General features: G+C 38.8%; 1 protein-coding gene across 2 annotated transcripts in view; it reads left to right on the top strand.

The window, feature by feature from the left end:
* The first annotated feature begins 1,607 nt into the window (after window positions 1-1,607).
* Window positions 1,608-16,505, top strand: part of LOC117567269 (dynein axonemal heavy chain 3) — a 51,401-nt gene continuing 36,503 nt past the window's right edge. The window contains exons 1-22 of one of the 2 annotated variants that reach the window (XM_034247131.2): window positions 1,685-1,930; window positions 1,984-2,187; window positions 4,895-4,936; window positions 5,030-5,299; window positions 5,384-5,517; window positions 5,582-5,679; window positions 6,501-6,648; window positions 7,453-7,569; window positions 8,112-8,278; window positions 8,362-8,653; window positions 9,203-9,628; window positions 9,761-9,926; window positions 9,982-10,196; window positions 11,184-11,374; window positions 12,068-12,252; window positions 13,091-13,208; window positions 13,277-13,424; window positions 13,487-13,644; window positions 14,066-14,132; window positions 14,962-15,852; window positions 15,913-16,017; window positions 16,072-16,242. In XM_034247131.2, coding sequence (XP_034103022.1) covers window positions 1,708-1,930; window positions 1,984-2,187; window positions 4,895-4,936; window positions 5,030-5,299; window positions 5,384-5,517; window positions 5,582-5,679; window positions 6,501-6,648; window positions 7,453-7,569; window positions 8,112-8,278; window positions 8,362-8,653; window positions 9,203-9,628; window positions 9,761-9,926; window positions 9,982-10,196; window positions 11,184-11,374; window positions 12,068-12,252; window positions 13,091-13,208; window positions 13,277-13,424; window positions 13,487-13,644; window positions 14,066-14,132; window positions 14,962-15,852; window positions 15,913-16,017; window positions 16,072-16,242 — 4,536 coding nt within the window. In that variant the 5' untranslated portion in view covers window positions 1,685-1,707. Of the gene's footprint in view, window positions 1,931-1,983; window positions 2,188-4,894; window positions 4,937-5,029; window positions 5,300-5,383; window positions 5,518-5,581; window positions 5,680-6,500; window positions 6,649-7,452; window positions 7,570-8,111; window positions 8,279-8,361; window positions 8,654-9,202; window positions 9,629-9,760; window positions 9,927-9,981; window positions 10,197-11,183; window positions 11,375-12,067; window positions 12,253-13,090; window positions 13,209-13,276; window positions 13,425-13,486; window positions 13,645-14,065; window positions 14,133-14,961; window positions 15,853-15,912; window positions 16,018-16,071; window positions 16,243-16,505 lie in introns of both variants that reach the window. The other variant, XM_052006011.1, reaches the window with a different exon arrangement.

Here is a 16,505-nt window from a genome sequence, read left to right as displayed (position 1 = left end):
ATATTTATAAACTGTCCCAGCCAATTGATCCACGCGCCTTGGTATGGGAAACGGAAAAGGAAAATTTCTTCTTCTTCTTCTAATGTGTCTTCGATATTCGAATATTGAGCTTACACAGAGTTGATCTCAACTATCGATCAATCTCTGTAATTTATTTGTGTGAATGGTAAATTACTGTCAAGGGCTGCTAACTCGACTAAGTGATATGCAATATGCGATTAATCGATATTAGTCAGTTGGATATGTTTACATATCGTGAAATGGCCAGAATTTTCAAATGCAAATTTAAAATTTAAAAAAGAAGTGGCGGCGAGCAGTGCCCAGCACGCAGTGCTTAATTATGCTGAATTTATTTCAGCATTACTTATATTCGAATTATTGTGTGGCGAATTTATAAATATCGATTTCATTATCAAATACACTGTTTGATATACATACATTTTGAGTAGTTTTTCCATCGCAGTTGTCACTCATATTTTTGTGCAGAACTGTGCGTAAATTTTTAATATGAATTTATATGGAATTGTTTGTGAAGAATTAACAATTAGAAAAAAAAGAAAATAAAATAAACAAGAGGTCAACAACTGTCCAACATAGACAATTTTTGATATATATTTTGTTTGTATTTCATTTTTGACAAACTTAATAGACCCTCTTTCACTTTTTAATAAGTGGAAGGTCTAATTGAAAGAATTTTAATTCAATATATTGGTAAAAGCTCAGCTAAAACTGAAAATTGCATACGCATTTTTTTGACGTGGTTAACCAAGCTTGGTCTTGGTTTACTGTCTAGCATGATTTGTCAATGCAATTTTAAATTTTAAAGCTGCTTGTGAACTAATTATAGAGTGGTAAACAATTGCACACACACAGAGATTGTGTGGGTCTTATTATTGGCTTATTATTATTTGATTACGTTGCTGCATTTCTGCCATTTGTGTTTTATTTTATTTTATATTTATAATCGGGTTGAATGACGAGTGCCGCGAGGAGCAGCAGCTTAGTCAGGATGGGATAATAAATACACAGTGGCAGACAGAGGAAGTGCTCCATTTCTATTTCCATTTTGCCGGCATAGAATGCAGTCTTTCGTTTTTTTTATGAACTTCTAGCTCGTATTTGTTGCGCTTTATTAAAAAAATGAGGAAAAAATGTGTTTGCTATTCAACAGAAATGATGCTGAGCTGTACCTGAAGATGAAGCTTGGGAGTTGTTGCCAGTCTTGTGCTCTTTGCAAAGCAGCCTAACAAATATTATTGAGCTGAGCTGGAGACGGAGAAGCAGCAAACAACACATTGATGGAGTGTCGCCCGTTTTGCTCGTCAGCTGCTGTTGGTCTAACTCCAATAACAACATTTGCAAAGCCAGTCAAGGTGGATGTTTGTTGGTTGTCATTCGCAACCATCGGAGTTGTTGTTGTTGTTCGTCTGTCTGTCTGCTGTTGCCATTGCCTCCGATGCAAGTTAGTTTATAAACATTTCACGTATATGCGGCCTCGGCCACACACAAAATGTGTCCGTGTTGTAAACTTTTATTATTACACTTTTCCAACGTGTATTTTGTCTAGCGAACAATGTCAAAAAACGAAAGAAGAATGTAAATAAATTACACTATAGGATTCAGCAGTAGGCAACAAAAAAAAACACAAATTTTTGTTGTTTTATTTCTTCTTCTCTTCGTTGTGGGCCACTAAACTGAAACGTGGGCATGGCCTCAAAGAAGATACCGCCAGAAAGGCGTCCCTACTGTGATCCCCGGCTGGAGGATACAAAATATCGCCGGCAACGTGGACTACACATTAAGCATGCAAGTGAGACACAAAAGAAAACCGGCAAACGTCCGCTCAACGATTGTCCATTTTTCGATTTGAAATATGAGTTCGATCAACTGCCGCTGGATCCTGTCAAGGACTTTTTACGCGAGAAGATTTGTGAGTTTCAAATACTTTAATGAACTGCTTAGTAAATTTCTTTCCACTTTTAGCTCACATGCAAAACGATACGATTGTTGGACGTTGCAATCGCGAATTCGATTTTCACATGTACGATTTGGAGAATGTTAAGGACAAATACGAAGAGTGCGACGATGAGTTGCTGAAGGACCTGCAACTCTCGGATATTGTAATGCCCGAACAGTTTGAGACACTTCGCGAACATCAGGCCACCAAATACAACTTTGATAAAATGGGTGAGTGCACCAAGAAGCAATGTTAATCACTTGTATGTTTTGTTCGTACAACATTTACGCATTAGACCCCCAGACATTGGGAGAGTGAGAGATGCAAAAGTCTCGGGGTTGCGACACTACAAATTGCACAACAACATTTTATGTAATTCAATGAGCAACAAGAACAACAACGACATCAATAGCGACTTTACCACAGAAACATAACACTTAATACTTTATTAAATGTGAAAAACATGCATGCTGCCCACAGCTCGTTGTCTCCTCCCGCTCGTTTTCCACTTAACACTCCTCCCTCCTCCCTCTCTTATATTGACTTGCCCCGCGTGGCAGCTCGTTGCAAAATTGCTCACCTGTAAACATAAAAATTTCAAACATTATCCTTTAAACATAAAATTTTATAACCAAAACGGTGGAAAAAAAAGAAAACCAAAAAACAAATGCGTATGACATTTATTTGAATATCCTTTGGGAATGCACAGGAACACGCCAGGGCCAGGGCCACTGCCAGGATCAGCAAAGGGGGCCAACATGTTGCCCTTGTAACATGTTTATCATAGAATTTTATTTAGCATTTACATGGAATATATACAGTGGCGAGCAAAATTGAGTGCATGTTCAGAACTCAGACTTTCGTCACCCACAAAATCATAACCACACAAGATAATTCAAAAATTTTTTTTGTTTTATTTTGATTATTTAATTCTTAATAAATTTTAAGCAAAAACAATCATGAAAGAGATAAATTCGAGGAGATTTACAGTAAAAACGAAAAAAACCCGCATAAACTCAATTTTGCACGTTTTCTAGAAGTTTTAATTATTAATATAATATTAATATTTTGTCCAAAGACCTTTATTTGTGATAACTTCCTGTACACGGTCAGGCATGCTCTCTACCAAATTTTCAATAATATCTTTGGGAATACGTCTCCATTCAGCTTCAACACGCTCCCAGAGGTTGCCCATATTTGATGGAGCTGCTTCGTATTGCCCGAGCCGTCTTTTCACGATTGACCAAAGATTTTCAATCGGATTGAGGTCGGGACTTTGTGCTGGCCATTCCATTAATTTAAAAGGTTGCTTTTCAATCCATCCCTTAACAATTTTGGCCGTGTGCTTCGGATCCCCATCTTGTATATTTATATTTATTTTGTTCTCTTTTTTAACACCGCTTTTACTCTTAATGATGGCCAAGTGTTATAAGAATATGAGTTAGTTTGCCGGATAACTGAATGAAATGGAAATCGATTTTATAAATTTGTTCTAATGAGTCTCAAATTTATAGTTAGGTAAATGCTACAGCTCACTAATAAAAAGTGAAAAACAATTTATTAAAATACTATTATTACTACTATTTGGCACATTCAAATTAAATGGATTCGTTTTAGGAAGATGCCAAATTAAAGAAGGTAAAAATTATAGGAAAACAAAAAACAAACAGATAAAAACAATTTATTAAAATAATTCAAAGTTTGAGCAAAATTTAATACTTAAAACTTTAAAATTTAAAATTCTAAATAATAGGTAGATAATAATAATCGGAAAACCAAAAAAAGCGAAAAGCTTTTCATTAGAATACTTTTCTTTTTGAATATTATATTGAATTGTATGGTTTTCTTTTAAACAGATAAATGAAAAATGAATGAAAACTTAAAAAGAATTTATATTAAATTTTGAGTAATAGAAAAGTTTCAAAAATTCATTTTGAAATTAAATTTTATGATAATAAAAAAAAAAATTAAAATAATGAAAAATTTAAGGTACACTTATTTTGATATAGAAAATAAAAATCTATTATCAATAATTCCAAAATGATAATTTTCAAAATATAATTAATGTAATAAAATAGTAAGCTTAACAAATATTTGATATAGAAAATAAAATACTTTTATTATCGTTAATAATTCCTACATTATTTTTGAAATTTAAAAGTGAAACTAATTAGAGTATTCTAATGTCGATCATACTTCCTGTGTTTTCCATATAATTTCAACTTGTTTGTTTTTGGTGGGTGACTTTGTCGCTGGCTCTGTGATAAAAATGTTTCATTTTCCGTATAGTTTTTTAATATTTAATATCAGCTATGGATAGATGTAAATGCAAACAGGACACACACAACACCGAGGGCGTATAGTCCCACACACACACACATACGTATATGTATATATTTGTATATGTGAGGCATAAAAGCATGTTGTCGATAAACATTAGCATAAAAATGTGACAAACATCATGATAGCAATAGCCTGGCAAACAGTGCTGCTGTTGAGCCTGTGGAGGAGGGGCAACAAGGGGGCGCAGCCAAAGGACACAGACGAGGTCCATTTGGTAAAATTACCGTTGGGAGATTGGTCGACGGAGGCGTCGCGTATGGTTTTCAGAGGGGGGCGGGGCAGGACGAACTCAAATGAAAATTAATTTGAGTTTAATCATTTTAAAAGCGAACTTTACTGCATTGACTTTTATTTAAAACAATTTCGCGTGCTGCCTTTGAGCGATGCACAGAGCCCGACACAAAAAAGAAGGAAAATATTGTTAAAATAACAAGAAAATCAAATATGTAAAATGCGAGCACACACACACACTCACACTCACACTCTCTCGCACATTCGTGTATTTATATGGCAGACATATCAAGTTCATGTGCAAATATTAAATGCCATTTTCATTTTCATTTTTCACATTTTTCGGTTTGTTTTTGCTTGCAGCTTGTCATCAATTTCCCTGGATTGACAAATGGTTGACTGGCGGTAATAAATAAAATGTTATATTTACATAGCGAACATTATTAAAAATTTGATGCACCTCCAATCTCTTTCTCCCGAAAATCTACTTTATATCAGCGCGTCCCAGTGAAGTGGAAATATATAAAATGACCAACCATCTGCTGGATATTTACTGCCAACGTCGAGTTCGCATCTTTTACCTTGACTGCGGCACAAAATCATCGCTCTGGACCAACAAATTGAGACGTCAATATGGTCCGCCTTCGGAGTTAATTGGAGCCTATAACACACCTCAGGCTAGGCATTTGAGAATTCCAACGCTCACTCAGAAAACCAAAAAGGAAAAGTTCCAGGTCGGCGATCATTATGCGCTCAGAACTCCACAGGGTAAACGATAAAAATATTCTAAAAGAGAAGAATTTATTTTAAAATTTATATTTTATTTAATATTATATTTCATACTTTTTGTAGAATGTCGCAATGAGTTGGCACGCATGGGCAAGATCATTGACAAAATGATTGAACCAGTCATCAAGGAGGCTCAACACAATATTGAACATGGTCGATTGCAGTACACAAATCAACCAAAGTGTCGAGAAAAAAAGGTAAATTCCTTTCTCTTTAAAGCAGTCTTACTCTATGTATTAACAATCTATTCTTCATTTCAAGAAAAAACCCAAATGCGTTGTTACCGAACCGCGTATACATCGACGCAATTTTGCATCCAATGAAGAATTTCTCAAGTGCCTTAAGAAAATGGAAGCCACGTAAGCATAGTTATTATTTGATTGCATCTAACGATATCCATCGAATTAGTAATCAATTTTTAAAATGCTGCACTCAGGAACTACTGTTTTGTAGATTACTTCCTATTGTTTCTCTCTTCTTTTTAAAAGAAACTACAAGTTAATATATACTCAATTTGTTGCTAATGCTTATATAATTAAGTTTCTCTTAATAGCAATATAATAATAATTTTAATAGATGATTTCCTTTTGTTTCTCTCTTAATTGTGAAAGGAACTGACATATACTAAATTTGTTGCTAATGGCATTGTTATCAATTTAAAAACAATATATAATAATAATTTTAGTATATGATTTCTTTTTGTTTCTCTGATAATTGTGAAAGAAACTGACATATACTCACTTTGTTGCTAATGGTTATATTGTTAACATATCAGTTTTTATTTAGATTTCCTTAAAAGCTAAATTTGCCTGGGCAATTTGAAAACAAAAGAAATAATTGCAGTTGTTTTCTGATTGCAATCAAAAACTTCGTAGTTTATTTTTGTTCTCCAATTCTTTTACAACAAACTATCACAAACTAGAAACATCTTATTTTTTTAGGGTAATTCTGATATTAAAACATTTAAATTTATCAGAAATATTTTTATTCGAAGAGATTGTTGCAAAAATGTAAAATGGAAAAGTGCTATAAATGCCATTTTTTTCTTTATTTTGTGCTGTAAAATTAGGTGCATGAAACTGAAATATTTAAAGTAATATGTAATTTTTATTTTTCCTTATATTTAAATTCTGATTTCAAGATATACATATTGTAATTTAATTCTTTGGCTTCTCTTTAGACGCTTTCCTTATATGGCGCCACTGCAGCCCGTTGAGCCGGAGGAGCAGAAATTGCAATTGTTGGCAAAGTATAGGAAGAAGCTGTTGCCAGCGGAGGAGAAGTTCACACTTGCCATACAAAAGCGTTATAAATGCCTGCTGCAGACCGTAAGTAAAAGCACATAGCATAAGTTCGACGAAAACAAGAGAGAAGGAGTCATAAGAGGCTCTCAGACATATTCTAAATAAAATCATGTTGCATGCACCCCTTTCCAGAGCTAAGCAGCTCATGGGGATAACCCGCTTGAATTATGCAGCTATGACCAACACATATGCTAACAAAAAAAAAAGAGGGAAAATAAAAGAAAAATAAATGAAAAGACTTTGTATGTGTGGGCGATCCGATGCGATGCGATGCTGTTGACGACTTCCAAGCCAAAGTCAGGCCAAGGATCATAAAAACCACATCAAAAATGAGCACCGACAAACATAAATAACTTTTATGCGTTGGAGGTTGGTTTCCATGCCAAGTCCACATCCACATCCAAAGCGATGTCCAAGTGCGAGTCCAAGAGGCCGGCGCACATAAAAAATGATAATAATAAACTTAATACAAAGTAAATATGTGTGCGTGAGCGTGCGAGTAAATTAAGCTGCGTTAGCTTTTCGGGCTGTGAGAAAAACGTGCTTATAAAAATTATATAATTCATAGCTCATAAACATTATGGGGCGTCTGTGGCGTGGTCAAAGTTATGAATAACGTGATTAGTTGTGAAAAAAAAAAAAAACAAAAAAAAAAACAACAACGCGCACAGCACAGCAAACAAAATCCAAAAGCGAGGGTCAAAAAGGTGACGAATTGATGTTGGTTTTTATGAAGCTGGACTTGGGAGCAGTTAACAGCTGTATAATGAAGATAACGAGTTGCAGAGACGCAAATATTTGAATTTCTTTTTTTTTTCTATGTTGCAGCTAAGTGTGCTGCAACTGGAGTCGTATCCATCGCGACTGATACGCAAGGCAATAAGGCATATCAATCCTCGTTCCACGGTGCTGCAGGATGCCTACAGATTCATATTGCAGGAAGAGGTAAGTTCATGTCAACACGTTGCTAGCTGCTGCTGTTTGGTGCTGGCTTTCAGCTGCCAACTGCCAACTGCCAACTCAACTCAACTCGACTGTGCAACACTGGGGAGTCGTGAGCGTCAACATTATTAGCAAACTTAACGCGCGCGCGTTCAAGAAGTTTTTGGCCCAAAAGTTTGTCAGCCAACGAGAACATATTAAACACGCTCCCCGAACGTGAGAGGACGTCTACAGGTCGTACCTACTACTACTACTTCTTGTTGGTGGGGGTACATAATATATATACTCGTATAGTGGAGGAGAGAACGCGTGTTGATGTTTTGACGTGTGCTTCATGGAAACTTTGGCTTTTTGCGATGCGTGGCTCAAGTCAAGCACTTGCCATCAACTGGCAAATCACTGCAGTCCCAAGTTAATGAGCAACAAAGACGTCGACGTCGTTCTCTCATTCTGCTTATTCTGCCTGCCGCGGGGGCGAACTGAAAGTTTTACTACTGCTACTACCTGCCATGATTCTTAGTAGTCGACTAATCAACTCGTTACAGAAATATTGGCCTCATCTGCCGCCAGAAGTTATATTAATGGATTATCTATTCGTTGGCGAACGCGCCATTCCCGCTGACTTTGCCATCCTCCTCATCGTTTGCCTTATCGATCTACAAGAGGATTTTCGCTACCATGTCAAGCGCTCCTTTCTGCGCTATCTGCTGCAGTAAGTACACCACACACTCGACGCCCCGAGGCTATAATCATCATGAACTAACTCTCCTATTATACACGACAATGTCTCGACAGGTCGAACATGGAACGCAAACGCCTGCAGCTAGAAATGGAACCACCTGATTATCCCACCTTGACCATTGTCTCCCCCGTGCCTTGGCGCACTCGTCTGCTACTTTCCAAGAGTCGCATTGGCGAGATGCTCATGACAACGCATCCCACGGTGCAAGCATTGAATCTGCTGTGGCATCAGCTCTATGGTGATCTGGTTATTGTGGATCTATCGAAGCTGTTGCTCCCAGAGCGACCCTTGGATGCCGACATTGTGCAGACCTTTGTCAAAGACAGTTGCGCTCAAGTGAGAGATGTAAGTACAGGGTAAAGACGATAATTGCAAATGCATTTAATTGCACATCACTGATAAATGCATAAGATGGCATGAAAATCTCATACACATTTTATTTGCTTTATACATTTTAACTGCATATTTTTGTGGTATTGTAATTGTATTTTTCGGATTATTATCTCATTTTTGTGGAACTATACTTAATTTAGCCTCCTAATCCAAATCGATTGCATTGATTAATTGCATATTTTATATTAGTGCATAATGAATTTTGTGCAGGAAAAAGTTTTGGTTAAATTCACATCTGTTAATAGAAATAAAAATAAGGAACTTAGTACACATTCTGGTAAGCTCTACCATTTTTGACTCATATCGCTGTGATTGAATGAATGAATGCTCTTATTTTAATTACCATTGCGTATACACAATTATTACATTTAGTTGGTTTTTTTCGAAGGGAAATTTTATTTAATCACTAAACTAGTGTTGAAATTGTGCCTTGGTACATTGCAGATAATTGTTTTTTTTTTCTTTTGTAATCATTGAAATTTTGAATCTTATTATTTCCAGCTTCTGATCAACGACTGGCTGCCACGTTGTGCTGACTTGATGGATCTGATGCGCAACAGCTGGAAGGACTTAGTTCCCATGTCCGGAAAGTATGGTGGACGTGCTGATACTCTATTCAAATGCGTGCATGCGTTGATGTCCCGTCACTTGGACAGTCTGATCAATAAGAGTCTGGCATATTTGTTTAAAGTGTTGTGTGGCTTTAAGAATGGCAACGAAATCGAAAGCTATTCGATGCATGATCCAAAGTTGAGACGAAGACCTTTAATGGCACTCACTGTATCCGTAGTTGGTGCTCACTTTGATAACGAGACAATTGACTTTGGTCCCGGCGTACGCACTGAGGATAATATCTATGAATTTGATGCAGACGATGCGGATCCATTTCAAGCGCCAGTGCCAACGCAGACCATGCTGGAGTGGTTGGTGAGTAAGAAATGATCTATAATAAATAGTAAATAGTATTTAACAATTAGCATTTAGTATTTAGTATTTCTTATATATTAATAGTATTTTTTAATTTAAAGAATAATATCAAAGATATATTTGTCTTAACAGGTTCCCGATGTGGATGATGTGGCTGCTTTTGAAATGGAAAATTCTTATAAACTTTATATCTATCCTTATATGTCGGAGTTGCCAGGCATTATCAGAGATCTCTTTAAGCACATACTACGTGTGGGCTACGATATACCTCGCCTTGAATACATCATGTCTGGTCGTGGTAAGTAAAGCACTTTTTTCTTTTATCTTATCTCTAGACTTTACAATTCTTACAGCGCCCGATACTGAGGGTTCTCTGCACTTTATCGATGAGGATCATGTCGATTTTCTGACACTGTGCAGCAAAGTTGAGGCCATTGTTATGGTCAATTGGCGCGGTGTAAGCGTGTACTTAAAGCCCATCTATAAGTACTATTATGGCCTGTTTCAAAAGATGATAATGCCCATGGTTGAGAAGATTTGGACAGATAATACATTGCCTGAATTAGTGGTGCGTATGGAAATTACCTTCAAAATAGCTATGTAAATGTGTTTGTGTGTGTGTTTGTGTAGGGAAAACTTATGCATCCCTTGTTGCTGTTGCTGTTGCTATATTGCCGTTGCATGTCTGGCTAAACTCTCTGACAATGCCTTCAGGCAAAATGCGTTGCGTCTCGCCTTCAAATGAAATTAATTATTTATTTCGATTTGATTATACGCAATGATGCGTAGAATTAACATAAAATTTCATTATGCAATATTAATAAACTGCTGACAGACAATTTGTCCTGTCTGTCGGTCTGACTGTCGTGTTAGACTGTTTTGGCAAAATTGCCTGGCAATTTCTGTAATTGAACAAGTTATGCGAGTCTCTACACACTACAAATCTCACTCTCTCTCGCAACTCCCCTGCCACAATGTATCCGTATCTGTATCTGCAACTGTATCTGTATCTATTTGGTACGTGTTGCATTTGTTGTTGCTGATGTGAAATTCGTTTTGGCATTGTTAATTAAAGTTTTGGTTCGATTACTAAATTTCATTTGCTGTCGAGTGCACAAAATTTGCCATGTCATTTGGTTCACGTAGTGCATAAAATATTTGGTTAGACAGATGCTGCTGTTGCTACTGTTGCTGAACACATTAACAACGCATGTGCCTGGGCTCTCAATTAACCCATTCTTGCCAGCAGTTTTCAGTTCACATTCATTAAGTTTTATGAAACGACCGACAATTTCCCTCTTGCATCCTCTCCGCTTTCGATCCTTTTTTGCGCAATTTATTTAAAATAAAAATTGCTTCCGATTGCGAACGCGTTCGTTGCCTGCAATTTTTTCATGCATGTAATGCAAAGCACTCACACACACATACGCACACATGCATTTATTTGTACATATATCAGATAGGTTGTATTTTTTTTTGTTGCAACTTGTTTGTATTTTATTAAATGCATATTCATTTATATGGTGGTGCACCCACGCATCTGCATCGCCAACAGGTTGTTCAGGAATTAATGAAAAAATTGCGCGCCGTCAGCGATACGACCTATTATCTGCGTGATTTCATACCGTTAAATTTGTTCCTGTTGGATAATCGACATGTTAAAGAATCCTTGCGCATGTACGTGAGGAATATCTACGATTTCATAATTGATTTTTACAGAGCACTCAATCTGAACGAGAATCGCGCGTAAGTAGAACAGTTTCCTTCGGCTTCCCAAGTGCCTTTCATTTGCAGTTTCATTTTATTTTAATTATACCCGCGACACATGGGATAGATGGGTATTATATAGCCATGTTTGTCTGTCCGATTGAACACCTTACAGATTTGACATTATAATATATTAATCTTTATTGTTTTGGTTGACAATCTCGTATATTTTCTAAGCTATTGTATATATGGAATGTAGTAGCAAATCAATATACAAAATATAACTTTTGGTATATTTCAGAACTTGTTTTCGGCGCTATGGTATATATGGAATGTAGTTGTAAACCAAATAAAGCTTTTATCACAATTATTTTATTACTCTATGGTATATTTGAAATGTAATAGTATATCAATATACCAAATGTAGTCTTTGGTATATTTCAAAATTTGTTGTATTTTGAGGTATATTTGAAATGTAGTTGTATATTCATATACCAAATTATAACTTTTAGTATATCTCAGTATTTTTCGATAATTTCGGTATTATTTCCGTAACTTTTAAACTGTATTGAAAATATGTAGCGGGTATATCACAGTCGAACTGACTCGACTGTACCTTTCCTGCTTGCTCGATTTGCTGACTGCATTGGCAATGCCACTTAATAGATAACTTTTATACTTATTAAACGTTTTGATCGGTTTTTTTTTAACATTCTTTTCTCGCCACTTCAGCATCTGCGAGGAACTCGAGGAGATGTCGATGAAGGCCGGTGAGCGGCCAGAGGAAACACCTGAGGTGGTCGCACTGCAAAACTATATAACCGAGTGCCGTGAGATGCGCATATTTGCCATAAAGGATGAAATCAAGCTTGTGTTAAAGCGCGTCGTATTCCTGCTGACACATGCATACCTGACCAGTAAGTGATGACGACTGAAGAGAGGTGGAGAGTAGTAGGGGGAAAGTTTCAACTGTTTGTGCAGCTGCCAAGTGGCGCCACCGAGCAGCAGCACAAGTTGTAGCAGGAGAGTAGAAGCTGGAGCCGTTCGTTTGTTTTAGAGAGTTTCCACTGTTTGCCTTTGTGATGCAAGTGAGTTCCGAGGTAACTGGCTGGGGAGCAGCGTCAGTTTAGCATAGAGTAGCTGGTGCTTAACATAATTAACCTCAACTAACAAGCTGAGTCTACTAATTGGTTTTATAATTACTTGCGGTGAGACACCAAACATTGAGCTTGCGCTAAAACCCCCGAATATGCAACTTAATGAGCTTAACAAATTCATGAATGTGTGAAAGTTGCTTTGACAACCGACAAATGCAGACAAAACCTCAATCCTCTCTCTCACTCACACTCATTCCTCAAATTCTGTCCATGCCAAAGACAATTGCGATTTATCGTCAAGTGTCATGTGTGTATCTTTGAAATAGCTACAATTGTATGTGCAAAAGCAAGTCTGTCTCTATATGTACATATATACATATATCTGTATCTGTCTGTCCAGTTGTCTGTGGCTTTTGTCACACCAAATACGAACCACATTTGCCAGACAAAACTTGTCAGCAAAGAGACACAGAGAAAGAGTGTGAGACAGGATGCTTGCTCTCTTGTACACATAATTAATTAGTTTGGCCCGAAAAACGCGCGTTGCCAATTAATTAAGAGTTAAGCACAGTTAATTAAGAGCATGCACGACAGTTTGTACACTCACTTCATTTATCTAGCACATAGATATTTTGACTGCTGTTGTCCCTTTCAACAGGCGATGAAATTCATCTGAATTCCCGCACATTCATATTGCCCGGCGAACTGGAGGAGGTCCTTGATCTGAGCGCCGCACGTTTGGCTGTTGTGCGTGATAATCTGGAGATGGCATTACGGTCTGTACTTCATCTTGAATGTGTTTTTGCCAAAGTCATGGTCTTAAATCCTTGGCTATTTCCCACAGCGAACGACGCCTACAATTCGAGAAACTGTTGATCCAGGAGAAGCGCACCATGGACGGTTTTCGTATACGGGAAATACGCGATGTGCTCACACTGGAGGAGCTCAAGGAGCGTGTGGATACGGTGGATTTGCTCTTCAATACAATTGAGGTAAGTACGAAAGAATCAGAGATTAGTATGTCTGTATTCTCGTGTGTGTTTGCTTCGTTTAGAATCTGAGTCGTGAGGCGAAGGCAATTAATGTGGAGGAGGCGTTGCTGCAAATTGATGTCTCCGCCTTTCCGCTGCTGGGCGAAATCATTGAGAAAATGGAACCAATTGAGAAGCTATGGAAAACATCGTATGAATTCGAAAAGGATTATCTCATTTGGTAAGCAATGGCATGGGCAACGCTTAAAACGATTGCAATTATTTTGCAAGGTTGCCTGCTAGAACATGGTCTAAAGTCCAGAGTTTCGAGTACGTTCTCTCTTTCTCTCTCTGTCGAGCTCCTTTTGGGCCACTTGTCGCAAATGACAAAATATTTGAAATTGAAGTGCCAGACAGAGGACGGAAGAGAGAGAGAGAGCTGCTGAGCTGCTGGGCATTTGCACTACCTTGGCAATGCCGGTGGCAAATCCGCAATGCAAATGCCAGCACAAAGTTGACTTGAAGTGCAGCGGAAAATAGCCAGATTTGAGTTGCTGGCAACAACTGCAAAAAAACAACTTGGAACTTGGCTCTCTAGTCTTTTTCCTATTTCCATCTCTGCTTCACTTTTGTATATTTCTATTTACAACGTTCTTTTGCAGGATGTTCGAGCGCTTCGAATGCCTTAATGCGGATGGTGTGCGGGACCAGATCGAGACCATGTACAAGGTAAGTAGTTGCAAGTCGGAATCGGAAGTTGAAGTTGTCATTGCCTGGCGGAAATAAAAACGAGCAGCGAGCATGCTGCATGCTGCGTTTAATATACAGACAGACACAGACACAGAGACTGAGAGAAGTGGCAAAGTTTTTGAGCTGTTGCCGGAACTGTGTTCACGTTGCTGCTGCTTCTGCTGTTGCTCGCTTTGCCAGTGGCCATGCATGTCGTCTGTTGATGTCAGTCCCGTGTCGCCAAGTCAGTCTGTAAGCCAATGTAGCAGCTAAAATGCAACTAAAAACCTCAAGCCGCCTCCGGCCAGCAAAACCAACCAACCAGCCAGCAACAGTAGCCTCTATACCAAAAAAAACTGCCAGCCGAAAAGTATGCAACGGAAAAAATGCCAACATATTTGGCGGCAACTTGGACGACTAAGCGAGCTAGGGATTGTGTGTAGAAAGCAGCAGCAGCAGCAGCAGCAGGGTAGAGAAGCAAAAGTAGTAGTAGTAGAAAAACGAGTGCCACAAAGCTCAAAGCGAAAGGCAGTTGAATTGAATTTTTCGGCACAGCTGAAGCGGCAAAGTGGGGACACAACAGCGCACAGAGTTTACAACAAACAACAGTCCCCAAAAAAATGAAAAAAAATGGAAAGGAAAAGCGAAAAGCAAGTGTGGGGGAAAGCCGGGTGTATTGCGAACCCATTTAGCTGGCTTAGCAGACAGGGAACCGCATTTAAAGTTGACTTTGGAAAAGCCAAACGCAACGTCACATGCTTGACACTTGGACTCTCATCTTTCTCACACTCCTCTTCCTTCAACATTCTCTTTCCCATCTCGTCAACAGATTATGCACAAACTGTCGCGGCAGTTGTCCTACAATCCGGTGGCAAAACGTGCCGCCGAACAGATGCGCATTAAAATCGAAAAGTTTCGCGTCTATTTGCCTGTGCTCGACTCCATCTGTCGACATGGTCTGGAGCAGCGACATTGGGACAAAGTATCCCAGATCCTGGGGCGTCAAATCAACCCGAAATTATTTCCTACACTCAAGGATATGATCGATGCGGATATTATGAGCATACTGCCGGAACTGGAGGAGATTGCCAATGCGGCGGGCAAGGAATATGATTTGAATATGGGACTGAAGAATATGCAGAACGATTGGCGCGATGTCATGTTCGATGTGCTGCAATATCGTGACTCTGACACGCATCTTTTGGCATCTATCGATGATATTCAGACGCTGCTCGATGATCATATTATGCGCACACAGGCGATGAAGCGTTCGCCTTTCATTGTGGCCCTCGGTTCGAAGGCCGATGATTGGGAAGAGCGTCTGCTGCTCATACAGAACATCATTGATGCCTGGACTCAGGTGCAGGTCACCTGGATGTATTTGGAGCCTATTTTTAGCTCGGAGGATATTATGCGACAAATGCCGCTAGAGGGACGTAACTTTAAGGCTGTGGATAAGATCTGGCGTCGCATTATGAAGCACACACTGAAGGACAGACATGTTATGGCAGCCACCGAATATCCCAGCATGCTGGAGATTTTCACAAAGGCTATAGAAGATTTGGAGACGGTGCAGAAGGGTCTGAATACGTATCTGGAACAGAAGCGTTTGTTCTTTGCCCGCTTCTTCTTTTTGTCCAACGACGAACTGCTGGAGATATTATCGGAAACCAAGGATCCCATGCGTGTACAGCCGCATTTGCGTAAATGTTTTGAGGGTGTAAGTGGGAGAGAAAGGAGAAGTAATTGTAGTGGGGAGATTATATTTAATTCTTCACAGATTGGCACGCTGACCTTTGATGATAACATGGAGATTACGCACATGATTAGCGATGAGGACGAACGCGTTGCGCTCGTGCGCAAAATCAATCCACAAGCGGCGAACGTAAGTCCCCCTTTGCTTTATATTAAATCCTGTCTAATCCCTGGCTGCTTTTAGGGTCTGGTTGAAATTTGGCTTAAAGAGGTCGAGTATGTGATGTTGGACAGCGTCAAGGAACAGATGCGTGAGTCCTGGGAGGACTATACACTGGTTGATCGCATTTCCTGGGTTGTTTCGTGGCCGGGCCAAGTTGTGCTCGGGATTAGCTGCATGGCCTGGACCTATGAGGTATGTACGATGTGCAGCAAATAGTCCACAACCGCAAAAGTAGCAGTAGCAAAAAACGCAACCACAAAGGTGGATGCTCCACTGTGTCCTCTCTGCTGTCACTCCTGATGCCTGACAGTGCGATTAGCTCGCGACCGCTTCAGTTTCCCCCCTTTCCTCTGTCCTCTACTGTGCTGCTCTTTGTAAGCGCAGCTTTTTCTCCTGGGCTTTCGGAATGTATTTCTCGTTTCGCGTTTGCAGCCAAATTGAAAATCATATTTTGC

The sequence above is a fragment of the Drosophila albomicans genome, chromosome 3 (genome assembly GCF_009650485.2).
Source record: "Drosophila albomicans strain 15112-1751.03 chromosome 3, ASM965048v2, whole genome shotgun sequence".
Taxonomy (NCBI): domain Eukaryota; kingdom Metazoa; phylum Arthropoda; class Insecta; order Diptera; family Drosophilidae; genus Drosophila; species Drosophila albomicans.
This window is presented reverse-complemented; position numbering and strand designations above follow the sequence as displayed.